This window comes from Antedon mediterranea, chromosome 2 (assembly GCF_964355755.1).
Source record: "Antedon mediterranea chromosome 2, ecAntMedi1.1, whole genome shotgun sequence".
In the NCBI taxonomy this organism is placed as follows: Eukaryota; Metazoa; Echinodermata; class Crinoidea; order Comatulida; family Antedonidae; genus Antedon; species Antedon mediterranea.
Genome location: NC_092671.1, coordinates 35770398 through 35787334, shown reverse-complemented (window position 1 = coordinate 35787334; position 16937 = coordinate 35770398). Strand labels below are relative to the sequence as shown.

The 16937-nt window shown below is 34.9% G+C and overlaps 3 protein-coding genes across 3 annotated transcripts; all 3 read right to left on the bottom strand.

Annotated features, from left to right (window-relative positions):
- Positions 1 to 3802: 3802 nt before the first annotated feature.
- On the bottom strand, positions 3803 to 7658 carry LOC140039869 (acetylcholinesterase-like). Its single transcript, XM_072085449.1, has 8 exons — positions 7095 to 7658; positions 6616 to 6775; positions 6283 to 6360; positions 6017 to 6135; positions 5692 to 5859; positions 4754 to 5391; positions 4355 to 4536; positions 3803 to 4177 (listed from the first exon to the last, which is right to left on the bottom strand). Exons 1-8 carry the CDS (start codon positions 7473 to 7475, stop codon positions 4092 to 4094), a joined length of 1812 nt encoding a protein of 603 aa, XP_071941550.1. The 5' UTR covers positions 7476 to 7658; the 3' UTR covers positions 3803 to 4091.
- Positions 7659 to 7719: 61 nt separating this feature from the next.
- Positions 7720 to 11929, bottom strand: LOC140039868 (acetylcholinesterase-like). Its single transcript, XM_072085448.1, has 8 exons — positions 11486 to 11929; positions 10415 to 10574; positions 10166 to 10243; positions 9824 to 9942; positions 9441 to 9614; positions 8662 to 9299; positions 8253 to 8434; positions 7720 to 8119 (listed from the first exon to the last, which is right to left on the bottom strand). The coding sequence occupies exons 1-8, from the start codon at positions 11864 to 11866 to the stop codon at positions 8037 to 8039; spliced, it is 1815 nt and encodes a 604-aa protein (XP_071941549.1). The 5' UTR covers positions 11867 to 11929; the 3' UTR covers positions 7720 to 8036.
- A 464-nt stretch (positions 11930 to 12393) lies between these two features.
- Positions 12394 to 16587, bottom strand: LOC140040894 (acetylcholinesterase-like). Its single transcript, XM_072087155.1, has 8 exons — positions 16188 to 16587; positions 15538 to 15697; positions 15137 to 15214; positions 14744 to 14862; positions 14350 to 14517; positions 13534 to 14165; positions 13185 to 13366; positions 12394 to 13012 (listed from the first exon to the last, which is right to left on the bottom strand). The coding sequence occupies exons 1-8, from the start codon at positions 16563 to 16565 to the stop codon at positions 12924 to 12926; spliced, it is 1806 nt and encodes a 601-aa protein (XP_071943256.1). The 5' UTR covers positions 16566 to 16587; the 3' UTR covers positions 12394 to 12923.
- Positions 16588 to 16937: the final 350 nt, after the last annotated feature.

Here is a 16937-nt window from a genome sequence, read left to right as displayed (position 1 = left end):
TTTGACAATGAAACAATCCGAGGTCAACTTTCAAAGGCAAGTACAGTATTCCCTAGCCGAGCATTAACTGTTAAGGCACATTCCAATATGATGACCATAGTAAAATGACCATTGCCATTGGCCAATGGAACATAAACTGACCTCAATGTCGAGTTCTCCCACATTTGAAACACCTCAAACCTGAAATCAGTTTAAACTTTTAATACTGTACCTTTTTAATACAGTACACTATACCACATAGTATTCATTACAGCGTTCTGTCAAATGAAATTGACTCAACAGCATAATTATGTCTTCAAAAGTAAACTATAGTGCAACAAGATGTAAGGTAAGTTATTAATTTGAATACTCTATTTATTATTATATAATACGGCCGGTAATGTAACAATAATTACAATATTATTTTAGGAATTAAAGTGTTTTTGTTGGTGTTATTTATTATTCAAAAATAAAGATATATTTCAATTATAAAATAAAAGTCACTCGTTATCGTGAATGTGTTTGTATTATCGACATTGTTGATCACGAATGGAGCCTCGGGCATTTGAGCTGCTGTGTACCGGATAACGTGAAAAAAACAACATTTAAAAAAAAACCGATTCATACTTCATGGATAAACCCATTTTGGGCGAGTTCCTAAGAGTTTGATGTTTGATGATTTGGTACAGCAAACAACTGCTCTCTTTATTTATATTTTTATCATTCTACTGTGTATTTATTGTCAGTCCGAGTCCGTATCACGTATTTCTAACTCAGCTGAACGCCATAAGACGACATACGCGCCGAGTATATAGCCGAATACTAATAGGGGGAAACTGCGGACCTTTAGGGCTGCTGTCTGAGCTTATGTACAGGATAAAGTTGCTGTCATTGGTGTTTTTGTCATCCTCAATATGTACTGCTGCCATTACAAAAAGATTCAACCTTGTATCGCTTCACATGAATAAACCCATTTGGGCGTGGCCCTAAAATGTTGCTGTTTGGCGCCCCGTACAGGATAAAGTTGCTGTCATTGGTGATGTTATCATTAGTAGCCCACTGCGAATGATATCCAAAAAAGTTTATCCTTGTATCGCTTCACATGAATAAATGCATTTCTACCCCCCTATGTTATGATCCCCACAGGCCCTATGTACAGGCTGTGACCCGGCACCAATGTCGAATATTGCATCTCACCCTAATACGCACCTAACTACATCATCAAACCTTTTGTATCTTTTCACATGAATAAATCTTCCGGGCGCCCGGTCTCTATCAAATGAATAAACAATAATATTATTTATGTATGCCTTTCAAAAGAATTTATAACAGCAAATTTACGAGTACGTTATTTTTAGTCGCGTGGAAGCGACTCTATAGTTCACTATGTCGGTCTGTCGGTCCGGTATCACTATGCGTTTTATCGCTTTCTGACCTTATCTTGATATCAGTTTAATCTAGCTAAGTCAATTTTTCACAGTATATTCCTTATGGCCAGGAATCGATGTGGTTATGTTTTCACGGTGCGCAATAAACAATTACGCGGTCTACGTACGATTTAACGAAATCACGTTTGTAATCATATCTTCACAACCATGAATCACAATTAAATAAAATTTGGTACTCATAAATTTCAGGGCATAAATCATCATATGGCAATACAATTACGTGCGTAGCGCATGTAACGCATGCGTACGCGCGCTTAAAATTTTCAAAATTTATTTTCGATGAAATAAGAGTACGTTTCAGGCAATTTTAAGCGTTTACAAAATTGCCATGAGTCACAAAGCCACAAAGTTACGCGCGCACGCGCATTTAAAATTTTAAAATGCGCAAAATTCATTTTTAATCAACTTTCTACGCGTTTCTTGTCATTTTGAGCATGTCAAAAATTCCCATACGCGCGCAAATTTTTACGCGCGTGGTGCGCACGTATCGTTAAATACATACTTTTTTCGCGTGATTTATGTTTTTGCAGCCTTTTCTAATAATTTTACCATCTTTTAAACAATTTCGACTTAAAATTACGTCATACGAGCACGTCGAATTGGATAATTTGCGCACGTTTTTGATGAAAAAGTTTAAAAATTCGTCAAAATTATGCCTTTTTAGTCGCGTGGACGCGACTATAGTTCACTATGTCGGTCGGTCTGTCTGTCGGTCTGTCTGTCGGTCTGTCTGTTGGTCCGGTATCATTATGCATTGTAGCACGCGACTTAATGGCTGTTGGCCTTGTTTTTACTATAAACAATTTAAAAAAAGAAAAAGAAGAGAAATATGATATGAATACTGAATAAAAGTGGTGGATGTTATCACAACTTAGAGAAAGAGAGGGGGTGGGGGAGAAGGGATGATTGGGGGTGGGGGTGGAGGAGAGGTGTATGTATATGTTGTGAACTTTGAGGTAGAAGATATAAATACACTATAAAGCATTACGCTTATCTTCTTATAATATTGTCATCAGCTTATTATAAATTGCTAAGTAAAACATATTTTATATAATGTTTTATTATATTACAAAACCTGTGGATATAAAGCCAAAGACGTTTAGACGATAGTTCATGTTGATGGCGACGACGTTCCCGAGAGCTACCATCGGTACTTGTGACATGTTGCTGGATGTCCCGATGCCAAATGCAAACCCACCACCATGTATGAAGACCATCACAGGGGCTTTTTCTGGCTAAATACAATGAATAAATAAAGAATATATATTATATAAGTAAACATAATATCTATTTACATTGTCACAAAGTAAAATGGAGAAAAATAACTGTGATTTTCTTGTACAAGTAAGAAGACGGTCAGGCAAAGCGGCAAAGGTCAGGTCAAACTGTTCAGTGTCAATACAAACTGTGTAGCTATACTGCATTTGTTATAATGTAGGCTTACAGGATAACACTATGATTCAAAAAGAGTAAATAACAATGGCACCTGGAAAAATAGCAAATGACACGTCTCATGTTGGCAGTAGAATAGACATTTTAAGGGCTCAAAATATTAAAACTCGTGCTGATATTTTAGGGGTGAGTTGTTGTGAGCCGATTAAAGTAAATACGACCTCTATTGTTTTCATTCTGGCCCAAATCAAACAGTATTATTGAAAATAAAAATGACGAGGTTTGTGGGTCGTCACTATACGCCTAATTTACGTATAAAACATGCGTTCTCTTACCTTGGGGTGTGGTGTATACATGTCAAGATGAAGACAGTCTTCGCTCTGTTCTTCCAAAATTGGTAAAGCTGGAAATAGTTCTTGAACACATGCAGTCTGATGACCAGTAGCATTAAACAAGGCATCCTTATCCCACGTTTTTGCTACCGGAGGCTTGAAGCGAAGTGAACCAACCGGTGATTCGGCGTAAAGGATACTTTGGTATACATCTACAGCAATCGTCATTGACGTCGAGAGTAACTGATTTACCAAACACTTTACCAAATTTAGCGTCAACTACCGGCTGGGAGTTTTCTGTGTCTGCAACGCACCGTAACGTGCAGATGATAAGTAGACATAGTAATGCAGTGCCTTTACCCGCCATTTCGAACTTAGTGGAGTTATTGTGTACATATCTAAGTAAAAATATCAGATAAGACACTGTATATAATAATAGATATGAAGAAGTACTTATGACTTGCACATCCCGACAGCGGATATAATCATAGTCACAGTGTCACCTGGATCCGGATGAAATGCTGAACGAAATTAGTTAAAAGAGTGCAGTGAAAGGTTGACCTACTAAACATTTACTCGTTAGGTGCGTTTTGTATATGATAGAATTTGAGTATGTACAAACGCGTCAAAATCATACAAAGTACTGTAGAAGTAAGAAAACATTATATAATCCAGGATTTAGTTGCGTAAACCCATTTCTTTTTTTTTTAATATCCAAAAATTTCAATTCAAACTCATCTTAGACGCCTAGTCTAGCTAGTAGTAATACCGTGGTGTGGCCAAAATCTGATATCTGGCACACACTATACCTATTTTCTCTACTCCTCTCAAAAATATAATGTGCAAAATCGTAAGTGAATTTGAAAAATTAACTGAATTTCGAACAAAGAGCTTTGTTGCAGGAGTAAAATATCTGTAGACTTTAGATGATAGAATTCATTTATGGCCTTTTCTCTTCACAGGAGCCAGATGTACACGAATATTTTGTCTTCTCGTGTTCTTCTTTCTCAAATGTCTTCAGTTTATCTAAAATATGATATAGCAGAATCAAAATAAACCATATTATGTACTACCGGTATGTTAACTTACAGTATGTTATTGTTGGTATAAAATTTAAATACGATACATAACATACTTAATTTTAAAAGTACGATTCCGAAAATTTTAATAAAAATTATTCAATAAATTAAATTAAATTCTAACCTTGCACTTTCCTTGCCTTTGGTAGAATATCATTAATAAATGTACACATCTTGAGATTCAATACATTACTGTTTTGCATGTTTGTTGAAATATCCTTGTAACTATGCTCAGCAAGTGTAAATTTTGGCCATTTTGGATAAGCCAAAACCAAGTTACTATCATCATCAGAGTTATTAGGGTCTCTGATAAAAAAAATAGGAAAAGTTATTAAAACACTGTAACATAAAGACAGCCAAAGATATATACAAGAGTTATAAGTTAATACACTATAAATAAGACATTTAAGCAGAGACGAAACTTAAAGACTTATCTTAATTTGTAATTAAAAAATATAAGCAAAAAATGAAAACCCTTCTCATTTAATATTAAAGCATGAATAACCAGACAATAATATCGTACCCTGTCTTGGCAAAATTTGACCAGTAAGTCATCATTGCATTAGTAAGGCGAATTTCTTCAGCAAGTAAATTTCCGTAAAACCAACCGTTTCCTTCATTGTAATGCATACCGAACACAAACACCAAGTCCTCACCATGTGTAGCTCCAGCATCATTTATACCAGACATTCCCCAGAATGATCGAGAAGGTTCGTGTGTCATTTTGTAAAGATATACATTCTCTTTTCCAGCTGTGACCAATAGTCTCACGGTCTTTTCTGTTGGACAGACGAACATTACGTCACCCGCCATTTGACTAAGACTATAGTAATGATCTGAATCTGGATTAGCTAGTTGTTCATCAGAAAGATACACAAACTTCAAAAGATCTTTTTCCAACTCAAACTCAGCCTGAAATATCATGGCACTCATTCCAGTTACATACTCGTCATAGAATGTACGATTGGTTACTACCTCTCCTACCATACTCTGTTTTACGAAAACAGATCCTTCATCAGAAAGAGTTCCCAACATGATGTCAACGTCATTTATTGCGTTCGGGTCATCATAAAGTTTATTCGGATCATCTGGCAGAAATTCTCCATCAGCGTTAGGAAGAAACATAAACGAATAAGGATTCTCTCCATTTTCTACCGCCGTCTATTAAAAAGAATAGGATTAATAACAATCAACTATATTCCATTGGTCGAATGCATTTAAGATGTTCGCTAATGATGAGGTAAAAAAATGACTCCCACCAAGCAATAATAATGTAAGCCTTAGCTTATAAGACTTACATCATGAACAAAGAGTATTGAAATAATGGTGCAGTAAAAGAGTTTTTATAGTGTTAATAACTATAATTATACTCTATTAAACTTCAGTCTGTTTTAAAAACAGTTGCTACGTTTTAATAATAAAGAATAATACATCTAATATAATAATGTCTTAACAACTCACATTTACTGAACAATTTGCTACAAGTGTTTGACTATCAATAGCCTGAAGACATTGTACGAGTTCATTAGTATCTGACTGGTCACATCCTAACGTTCTGCCAAACGCAAACGCTCTTGATCTCTGTACTCTCTTCGATTCTGATTTTAAACTTTCCACAACCGTTCCACTCTAGTATATATAACCGATACATTCATGATTTAAACTATTATTTTAATTAAAATTTGATAATAAAAGCTTAATGCGCACTAGGACGTGGACGCGCAGTGCAAGTCACTGCGTTGAGTTCCAAACTATACCTAAAACATAAACAAATTTAATTTCGTACCTGCATAATGGCACGATGAAATAATCCTTTACTCATAGGCGATACTACATGGTCTGCTACTGAAATTGAACCAGCACTTTCACCATAGATCGTAACTCTATCTGGGTCACCTCCGAATTCTGAAAATAAATCACGAAATATAATATTATACTGTTATTTGGTGTTGGGTGAACAGAGAGTCAGTTCAATTGAGACACAAAATCCAAATGTGAAACAGCAAAAGAAAAAGCTAGTAAACTGTTATCTAAGATTGAACTTCGTCTCACCGGCTATATTGTTACGAATCCATTGGAGGGCTAGTGTTTGATCCTTCAACCCCATGTTCCCCGACACTACATCGTCACCTATCAAATGAATAAACAATACTATTTATTCATTTGTCTTCCAAAGATTTAGTAAATATGTTTATTTTATTACAAAATATTTATATATTATGTCTGTCTATGACAATACGATATTGCCGCATGAATGAATATTGAATAAAAATGGTTGAAGATGTAAAAACACTTTGAAGTGTTACGGTTATTTATCAATCATAGTTTTATCAACTTGTTAAAAATTAGTAAAAAAGTTTAATATTTTTAGATAGATTACAAAACCTGTGGATAAAAAGCCAAAGACACTCAGACGATAGTTGATGTTGACGGCGACGACGTTCCCGAGAGCAACCATCGGTACTTGTGACATGTTGCTGGTTGTTCCGATGCCGAATGAAAACCCACCACCATGAATGAAGACCATCACAGCAGCCTTTACCGGCTAAATATAATGAATAAATAAATATATGTTTATATATTATATAAGTAAACATAATATCAATTTACATTTTCACAAAGTAAAATGGACAAATACAACTGTGATTTTCCTGTGAAGACGGTCAGGTAAAGCGACATGTTATGTACGGTATTTATTATTTACCAGGTTGAAGTACTGCTTCCGCAAACTGTTCAGTGTAAAAACTCTTGGATTCTATTTAAGTATATTGTTAAAGATTAAACTAACTAACTTGAACTTTAACTAACACTCATATAATGTAAATATTGATGTAGGCCTAATTCACTAATAAAACATGGGCTACCTTGGGGTGTGGTGTATATATATCAAGATGAAGACAGTCTTCGCTCTGTTCTTCCAAAATTGGTAAAGCTGGAAATATTTCTTGAACACATGAATTCTGTGGACCAGTAGCATTAAACAAGGCATCCTTATCCCACGTTTTTGCTACCGGAGGCTTGAAGCGAAGTGAACCAACCGGTGATTCGGCGTAAGGGATACTTTGGTATACATCTACAGTTTTCACTTCTGGGAAATAATCGTCGTTCACGTCGAGAGTAACGGATTTACCAAACACTTTACCAAATTTAGCTTCAATTACAGGCTGGAGGTTTTCCTTGTTTGCTACACACCCCGACGTGCAGACGATAAGTAGACATAGTAGTGTTGTGCTTCTACCCGCCATTTCAAACTGAATGGCGTTATTAACATTGTGTAGGTCTACATATCTAAAGTATCAGATAAGACACTGGACATATATGAATAAATGACTTGCACATTCCAATCATCGGACAATCACAGTCCGAATGCTGAACAAAATTAGTACCTATAGAGTGAAAAGCTGACATACTAAACATGTACGCGTTAGGTATTGTATGTGGTAGATTTTTAAAAGTATGCACAAAAACATAACACAAAGACGCAATTAATTCATTAACAATTAAACATATTTTGTTTACATTTTTAATATTTTCATTACACTCAATTGTTTACGTACCCAATACGCCTAATTTAGTTAGCACAAGTAACACTGTGGTGGTGGGAACAAGGCCAAAATCTATAGCTTACACATACTGGACCTATTATTACTGCCCTACACCGATTTTCAGGTTTTTTTTTATTCCACTTAATATATATATAAATATATATATATTTGAAAAATACTTTGAAATAATTATGAACTATTCATTCTACACAAAGAACATCGCTGCAGGAGTAATATAAACTCTATAACATTTGACTTTATTTATGGCTTTTTCTCTTCACAAGAGCCAGATTGACAAGAGTATATTTTCTCATGTTCTTCTTTCTCAAACCTCTTCAATGTATCTAAAGTTTGAGATAAAAATATTCTCAGAATCAAAATGAATAGTACAGTATGTTGATATAGCATTTCATACCATGCATAACAAAACAAAAAGAACCCTTAAATAGAAATTATGAAATTAATTTAAATTCTAACCTTGCACTTCCCTCGCCTTTGGTATAATATCATTAATAAATGTACACCGCTTGAAGTTCAATACATTACTGTTTTGCATGGTTGTTGAAATATCTTTGTAATTATGCTCAGCAAGTGTAAATTTTGGCCACTTTGGATAAGCCAAAACTAAGTTACTCCCACCACCAGAGTTATTAGGGTCTCTGATAAAAAATGAGAATAGTTAAAAACACTGTAACATAAAGACAGCCAAAGATATATACAAGAGTTATAAGTATAAGTTAATACACTATAAATAATACATTTAAGCAGAGACGAAACTTAAAGACTTGTAGGCCTATCTTAATTTGTAATTTTAAAAAATTGGCAAAAAATGAAAACCCTTTTCATTTAATATTAAAGCATGAATAACCGGACAATAATAACGTACCCTGTCTTGGCAAAATTTGACCAGTAAGTCATCATTGCATTAGTAAGGCGGACTTCTTCAGCAGGTAATTTTCCGTATAACCAACCGTTTCCTTCATTGTAATGCATACCAAATACAAACGACATGTCCTCGCCATGTGCAGCTCCAACATCGTTTATACCAGACAATCCCCAGATTGATCGAGAAGGCACATGTGTCATTTTGTAAAGATAGACATTCTCTTTTCCCGCTCTAACCAACTGGTTCGCGGTCTTTTCTGTTGGACAGACAAATATGAAGTCACCTACCATTTGACTAAGACTATAGTAATGATCTGAATCTCGATTAGCTAGTAGTTCATCAGAAAGATACACATACTTTAAAAGATCTTTTTCCAACTCTGACTCAGCCTGAAATATCATGGCACTCATTCCAGTTACATAGTCGTCATAAAATGTACGATTGGTTACTACTTCTCCAACCATTACCATTTTTACCATAAATGTTCCCTCATCGGAAAGAGTTCCCAACATGATGTCAACGTCATTTATTGCGTTCGGGTCATCATAAAGCTTATTCGGATCATCTGGCAGAAATTCTCCATCAGAGTTCGGAACAAATGTAAGCGTTAAAGGATCCTCTTCATTCTCTACAGCTGTCTGGTAATATATAATATAACAAGATTTTGACATATTATTATTTATACTACGAATATATAAGATTGAAAACAATGTTCACCTTAGTTGAAGATGTCATGATCAATCAAATCGATTGCATTATTATGTTAACGCTGTACTCACATTTACAGAATAATTCGCTAAAAGAGTTTGACTATCTATGGCTTGAAGACATTCCACGAGTTCGTTGGTGTTTGTCTGGTCACATCCCAAAGTTCGACCAAATGCAAAAGCTCTTGATCTTTCTATCGGCTTTGAATCTGGTCCCATTTGTAAACTTTGCACAACCGTTCCACTCTAAGAATATCAAATATATTCAACAATTTTAATTTGATGAATGTTCAACAAAGGTTGTTTGTGGTCAATCTAAAGACCAATTACAGTTTTACAGATTTGCTTATGAAAGTGTATGCTACTTTGTATTAATTCAATTATCCCAGTATAGCTTTGTTTTGAGCTGCAATAGGATCAATTCACCAAGTACAATGTTTGTCTTGCACACAAACCTGCATAATAGCACGATGAAATAATCCTTTACTCATAGGCGATACGACATGGTTTGTTACTGAAATTGAACCAGCACTTTCACCATAGATCGTAACCATATCTGGGTTACCTCCGAATTCTGAAATTAAATCAACCAATATTTATAACATGTATTTAAAACAATAAGCCGTCTCTTACTAGAGACACGTGGCCGTCATTGACAAAAACGATTTTTCTTTGTTTTATAACGGAGTAAATTGACACACGCCTGTGATAAAAACTTTGACGGTAAACTACTCTAATCAAGTGAAATTCATAATACAAATTTGTAACAGAACAAAAATACAATACATTTGTCTCACCAGCTATATTGTCATGAATCCATTGGAGGGCTAATGTTTGGTCTTTCAACCCCATGTTTCCGGACACAACATCGTCACCTGTTTTAGATTTAAAAAATAGCTTAGATATCAAACTCACTGTTACTTATGGCTAGCATTTTGTTTACCACTTTGAAAGAAAGCTATTTTTTTATGCAGTAATATTGATCGTTTAGACTTATGGTTACCATGATCGTTGATAGAGAGCTAATAGGCCTCAACTATACATGCCTGTGAAGAAAAAGCCAAAGACGTTTAGGCGGTAATTGATGTTGACAGCGACGACGTTCCCGAGAGCTACCATCGGTACTTGAGACATGTTGCTGGTTGTTCTGATGCCCATTACGAACCCTCCACCGTGTATGAACACCATCACAGGAACATTTTCCGGCTAAAATAAGTAATATATAAAACTGTCGACTAATTATAGTAGGCCTACAGAATGTTATTAAGTAAATATACCTACCATGTTTGTTATAAACAATTCTGATATAAAAGTAAAATGTAAATTGAGATTTCTCTTCTAAGTTCATAATAATAAATTACATTAACGAAGATGGGCAACATCCAAAACAAGAGAGCAAAGCTTGTGAGAGGTAGCCCATACAAATATAAAATTAAAAAAAAGGTCCACGAGGCAAGATCATTAAATAACTTGTCAAGCATAATAATATATCAATGTAATGAAATATTGATTTTTAGTTTATGATTTTCTGTGATATTTTTTTTAAAAAGGTCTTAAAACTACAGAAAATAAAAATATCTCTGCAATATTGTATATAACAATGTAAATATATATTGCTCAATAAATTTGAATATAATGTGAAATGCAAGATATACAATGTTACTTGAAATAGGGTTTGGATTGAGTTAACATGGTTACATAAATCCATGTCTTTTTTTTCAATGTGGAAACTACCATTTACATTACCGTATATTAATAATCTTATGAGCATAATAGTGTTATCTCTGAGTTTATGATAACCAATTCGATCAACTATATAAAGGCATTCATCAACCACAGTAACCACTGTCAATATTGTAAAGTAAATAATCGTGACGTCATGGTTGATAAGCTTATCCATGTGTATATAGATACGTCCAGGTACCGAAACAAAGCACGACCGAAATGTGAATGAAGGAATTATGTACGTCAGTGTATGGATTCGTCGGTATATCCACCTTTTCGTCATGTTGCATTGCTTCATTTAGTGACACCATAATGTGTTCTTTGCCTATGAACTATAATCTTATAACCCTGGTATCGATATCGAATGAATCATCAACTTGTCTTAGGCCTACCTTGGGGTTTGGTGTATACACATCTAAATGAAGGCAATCTTCGCTCTGTTCTTCCAGAATTGGTAGAAGTGGAGTGAAGTCTTGAACACAAGCCGTCTGTGGACCAGTAGCATTAAACAATGCATCCTTATCCCACGTTTTTGCTACCGGAGGCTTGAAGCGAAGTGAACCAACCGGTGCTTCGGCGTAAGGGATACTTTGGTATACATCTACAGTTTTCGCTTCCGGGAAATAATCGTCGTTGACATCGAGGGTAACTGATTTACCAAACACTTTACCAAATTTAGCTTCAACTACCGGCTGGGGCTTATTGTCTGCTATACATCGGGACACGCAGACAAGAAGCAGACAATACAACACACGTTTACTTCTATCCGCCATTACTCAAACTAATCTATGACTATAAGTGTTTATCTAAGCAACAATACCGACCGTGCAACAATACCGACCGTATAACCCTCATGCACAAGTCCGCTTAATAATTATTATCAGACATGACTTGCGCATACCAACTTATATGTAGGTAGTAAGTCACCGAGTTATATTTTTACAAACTTGCCAAATTCTGGCTATAGCAACTGTATTAAATAACCGCATAAAATAGTAAATACATTTTTTAATGTAATCATAACAATATTATTTTGGTCTTTAAATTTGATTCTTTGATGGCGCATTTAAAACGGCAATTTAGTTAAACCGCATTGCACATTAGTAGCTTTTCTTATTGTTATATATTTTATATATTGACATATATTTTTTTTATGTCCTATCTGAACGACTTTAACTTTAAGTTCGTGTTCCTTCAAATCGCGTTTTGGTACAATTTCAGACCAACTGGTTGAGAACAGCATTGTATCCGACAACGCAGTTGCAACGAAATAGATAATTGTACACAATACAGTATAATATAAAATGTCTTTATTTTCCAATCACTGGAAATACATTAATTATTGACTTATTTAATATAGAAAAAAGGAAGGTAAAAGAGTAGAAAAAAGAAAGAAAAGAGGAAATAAGACAAAAATTCATTTTAAAAAGGAAAAAAAAAAAACAAAAGAAAAGACAAAATAAAAATGGAGAAAAGAATACATTGAAAAAAAGGAAAATAAGAAATGGAAAAAAGGAAATTAGAAAAGAAATATCTCTGTAAAATCAGTTTTATACTGTTTGTAAATTCAGTATAGACTCGTGTGGTATGTAAAACGAACTTTTCCAAACAAACTAAGAGTTTAAAACGTTTACTTGTTAGAGACGAGACAACAGTAACTTTTAACGTTTATTGTTAAAACAACAATGGGAATAACTGCAGAATTTGATTTGAAAAAGGTATTATTACTGAAAAAGCATTATTCAACTAATTTAACTTTGAATTTAGATCATGTTTCACACACACACACACACACCATGTACGCGGTGAAAATCCATAATCTTTACTTATTCATGGCTTTTCTTCATCACAAGAGCCCGATTCGCAAGTATATTTAGACTTCTCGTGCCTTTCTTCTTTCTCAAACATCTCCGGTTTTTCTAGAAAACAAGATATATAGGCCTATATTAATCAAAAGGCCGATTACTGAAGAAAATATTGTGGATAGCACTTTGATCTGACGGAGCGGAACATGTGTTAAAGACCCTTTAAGCAGATTTATATAGTGCATATTTCGATCAACTTTAATGAAAATACAATAATCAATTTTACCTTGTATTTTTCTCATCTCTGGCAAAATATCATTAATAAATGTACACTGTTTGAAGTTCAATACATTACTGTTTTGCATGGTTGTTGAAATATCCTTGTAACTATGCTCAGCAAGTGTAAATTTTGGCCACTTTGGATAAGCCAAAACTAAGTTACTGTCACCACCAGAGTTATTAGGATCACTATTTAAAAATAAATTGTAAATATTACGGCAAGGCAATAATAAAAAAAAATGCGTCTGTTTTGTAAAAAATGTAATGAAACTAGGCCTAAGTAATGGCAGATAGTGACATCATTACACATTTTCCTTATTGCCTAACAGTTATATAACCAGGTAATATTAACGTACCCTGTTTTGGCAAAATTCGACCAATACGTCATCATTGCATTAGTAAGGCGGACTTCTTCAGCAGGTAATTTTTTATAAAACAAATAGTTTTCTTCATTGTAATGCATACCGAATACAAACGGTAAATCTTCACAATGTGCAGTACCTAGATCTTCCATTCCTGACATCGACCAGAAGGAACGTGAAGGTAAATGGGTCATTTTGTAAAGATAGACATTCTCCTTTCCCACTGTGACCAATTGTCGCGCGGTCTTTTCCGTTGGGCAGACAAACATTACGTCACCTACCAGTTGACTAAGACTATAGTAATGGTCTGAATCTGGATTAGCTATCTGTTCATCGGAAAGATACACAAATTTCAAAAGATATCTTTCTAACTCTGTCATACATTCCGTCGACTGCAGTCTACCGAAAGAATTGTCATAAAAAGTGCGATTGATTACTACTTCTCCTACAATAGATAGTTTTACGAAAATGGATCCTTCATCGGAAAGAGTTCCCAACATGATGTCAACGTCATTTATTGCGTTTCGGTCATCATAAAGCTTATTTGGATAATCTGACAGAAATTCTCCATCAGTATTAGGGACAAATTTAAGTGTATAAGGATTCTCTCCATTTTCAATTGCCGTCTATTAAAAAGAAAAGATAAAAACATGGTTATATACTCAGTTGACTGAATTCTGGATCTAGCATCACATGTAAAGAATTGCTTCCCAACAACAGATAATGTATACTAATAATCTTATAGTGTTAATTGGTACAGTAGGGGTAAACACCCTCACAACTTATGTAGCTTACGTAGCCAAAACTTACATTTAGTGAACAATTTGCTACAAGTGTTTGACTATCAACGGCCTGAAGACACTGCACGAGTTCATTAGTATCCGACTGGTCACATCCTAACGTTCTGCCAAGCGCAAAAGCTCTTGATCTCTGTACTGTCTTCGATTCTGATTTTAAACTTTCCATAACCGTTCCACTCTAGTATAACCGATATATATATATTAGTGAAAACTGCATTCCAATGAAAACTAATAATAATAATTATACTAAAACTAAATACTAAAGCTTGTTTCATACTAGGACGCAACCCAGACTATCAATGCCTGTGATTGGTCAAATTACATGCATTTTGAGTAGTACGTTTTTTCAAGCTAATAAACAAATTGAATTCTTATTTTCCAAAAAGCAACATTTAATTTCGTACCTGCATTATGGCACGATGAAATAAGCCTTTACTCATAGGCGATACAACATGGTTTGCTACTGAAATTGAACCAGCACTTTCACCATATATCGTAACCATATCTGGGTCACCTCCGAATTCTAAAATAAATTACGAAATACAGTTAGTACTTCAAAACAAAATAAAACACTAACGTCATGACACTCATGATCAAAAAAATGTTGTGAATTAGCAGAGTGAATTAGCAGAGTGGATAGTGGATTAGCAGAGTGGATTAGCCAGGGAACTGATTAGCCGAGTTGCTGAAACAAAATATTTCAATATTGTAAAAAGTAAAAAACCGATTACAGTCTTTATATTTGGTGTTACTGTTGTTGTTTTACAACCTAAAGGCTTTCTAAATCTCCTCCCCACCTGCTATATTATCACGAACCCATTTGAGGGCTAGTGTTTGATCCTTCAATCCCATGTTTCCGGGCACCACATCGTCGCCTATCAAAGAAAACAAAAGAAAAATATTTACCAATTTACAACTACGCTATTTTTTTTTTTCGTGTAATGTAATTTTAATATCTTAAAATGTGTGAAGAGAAAGAGTACACTGCTGTAATGTTGTAATTACAGAGATAAAAGTTACTCCTCAAAATAGAAAAAAAAACACACGCGCGCGCACACCGGACACGTGCGTGCACACCGGACACGCGCGCGCACACCAGACACGCGGGAAGCAACACTAGTTATTATGTTTACTGTTGTTTTCTAATAATTATGTTTATTAGTTTGCAATGACTTGCTAAGTAATAAATAACACAAACCTGTGGATAAAAAGCCAAAGACGTTTAGGCGGTAATTGATGTTGACGGCGACGACGTTCCCGAGAGCTACCATCGGTACTTGTGACATGTTTCTTGAAGTCCCGATGCCAAATGCAAATCCACCACCATGTATGAAGACCATCACAGGAGCATTTTCCGGCTTCATTATGTTAATGTGATAAAATAAATAATATTTCACATTAATACAAGATAATAATTATCATATTATATAGGACTAATAATGTTTGCTCTCGGCTTTGCAGATGAGAAAACAAACAACAAATTGTAGTTCCATTAGAGTAGAACCTTTATTAGGGGACACCTTCCGGAACCAAACAAAAATTGTCCACATAATTTCTTATGACCCAAAGAAGCGGTTCTACTGTAATTACAGTTCCATCTGTAGGCCAGCTGAATCTTTACTCATAATTTAAATAATCGTCTTTTGATATTGAAGTTACACATTCGTGTTAGCTGTAGATATACACGTCCAGGTACCGCAATTCAACATCTGGTATATGAATGAATTCAATTAATCATGTATCAATATGATTCCAAACAACCTGCAACATTGTTTCCCCTATATATAGGACTAATTCAGGTAAAACATAATCAACTCATCTATTTACTGTATATGTGTTATGTCTTACCTTGGGGTTTGGTGTATACACATCTAGATGAAGACAATCTTCGCTCTGTTCTTCCAAAACTGGTAAGAATTGATCTTTCTCTTGAACACAAGCCGTCTGTGGACCAGTAGCATAGAATAAGGCATCCTTATCCCATTTTTTTGCAACCGGAGGCTTGAAGCGAAGTGAACCAACCGGTGCTTCGGCGTAAGGGATACTTTGGTATACATCTACAGTTTTCGATTCCGGGAAATATTCGTCGTTCACGTCGAGAGTAACATATTTACCAAACACTTTACCAAATTTAGATTCAACTACTGGCTGAGGCGTGTCTGCTATACACCGGGACACACAGACAATAATGAGACAATATAATACAAACATGCCTCTATCCGCCATAACAGTGACGTACTAGTGATTATGTAAACATGCACCAATATTGCGCACCTGGTTTCTGGGAACAAAACCAAATGCATACCGAATTCCGCTTGTTAATCCTTATTACTTTGACATACTGCAGTATATAATATTGTATAAAGACAGCAAGTTTTTTACAAATGCGCTCAAGGCTAGCGGATATGCTAAGCCATCTGTTTCCCGTCGTGTGCCATTAACTTATAATTACAATTTCATTGGTCATGTTTACCCCCTTTCTGTGTTAAATTGTTGAACTCGGCACACCCGTGGGAAAAAAAGTAAACGATAGGCATGGATATATCTAAGATTATCCCAAATAAAAACCGAAGTAACCTAAAATGTTCCTTTTGAATG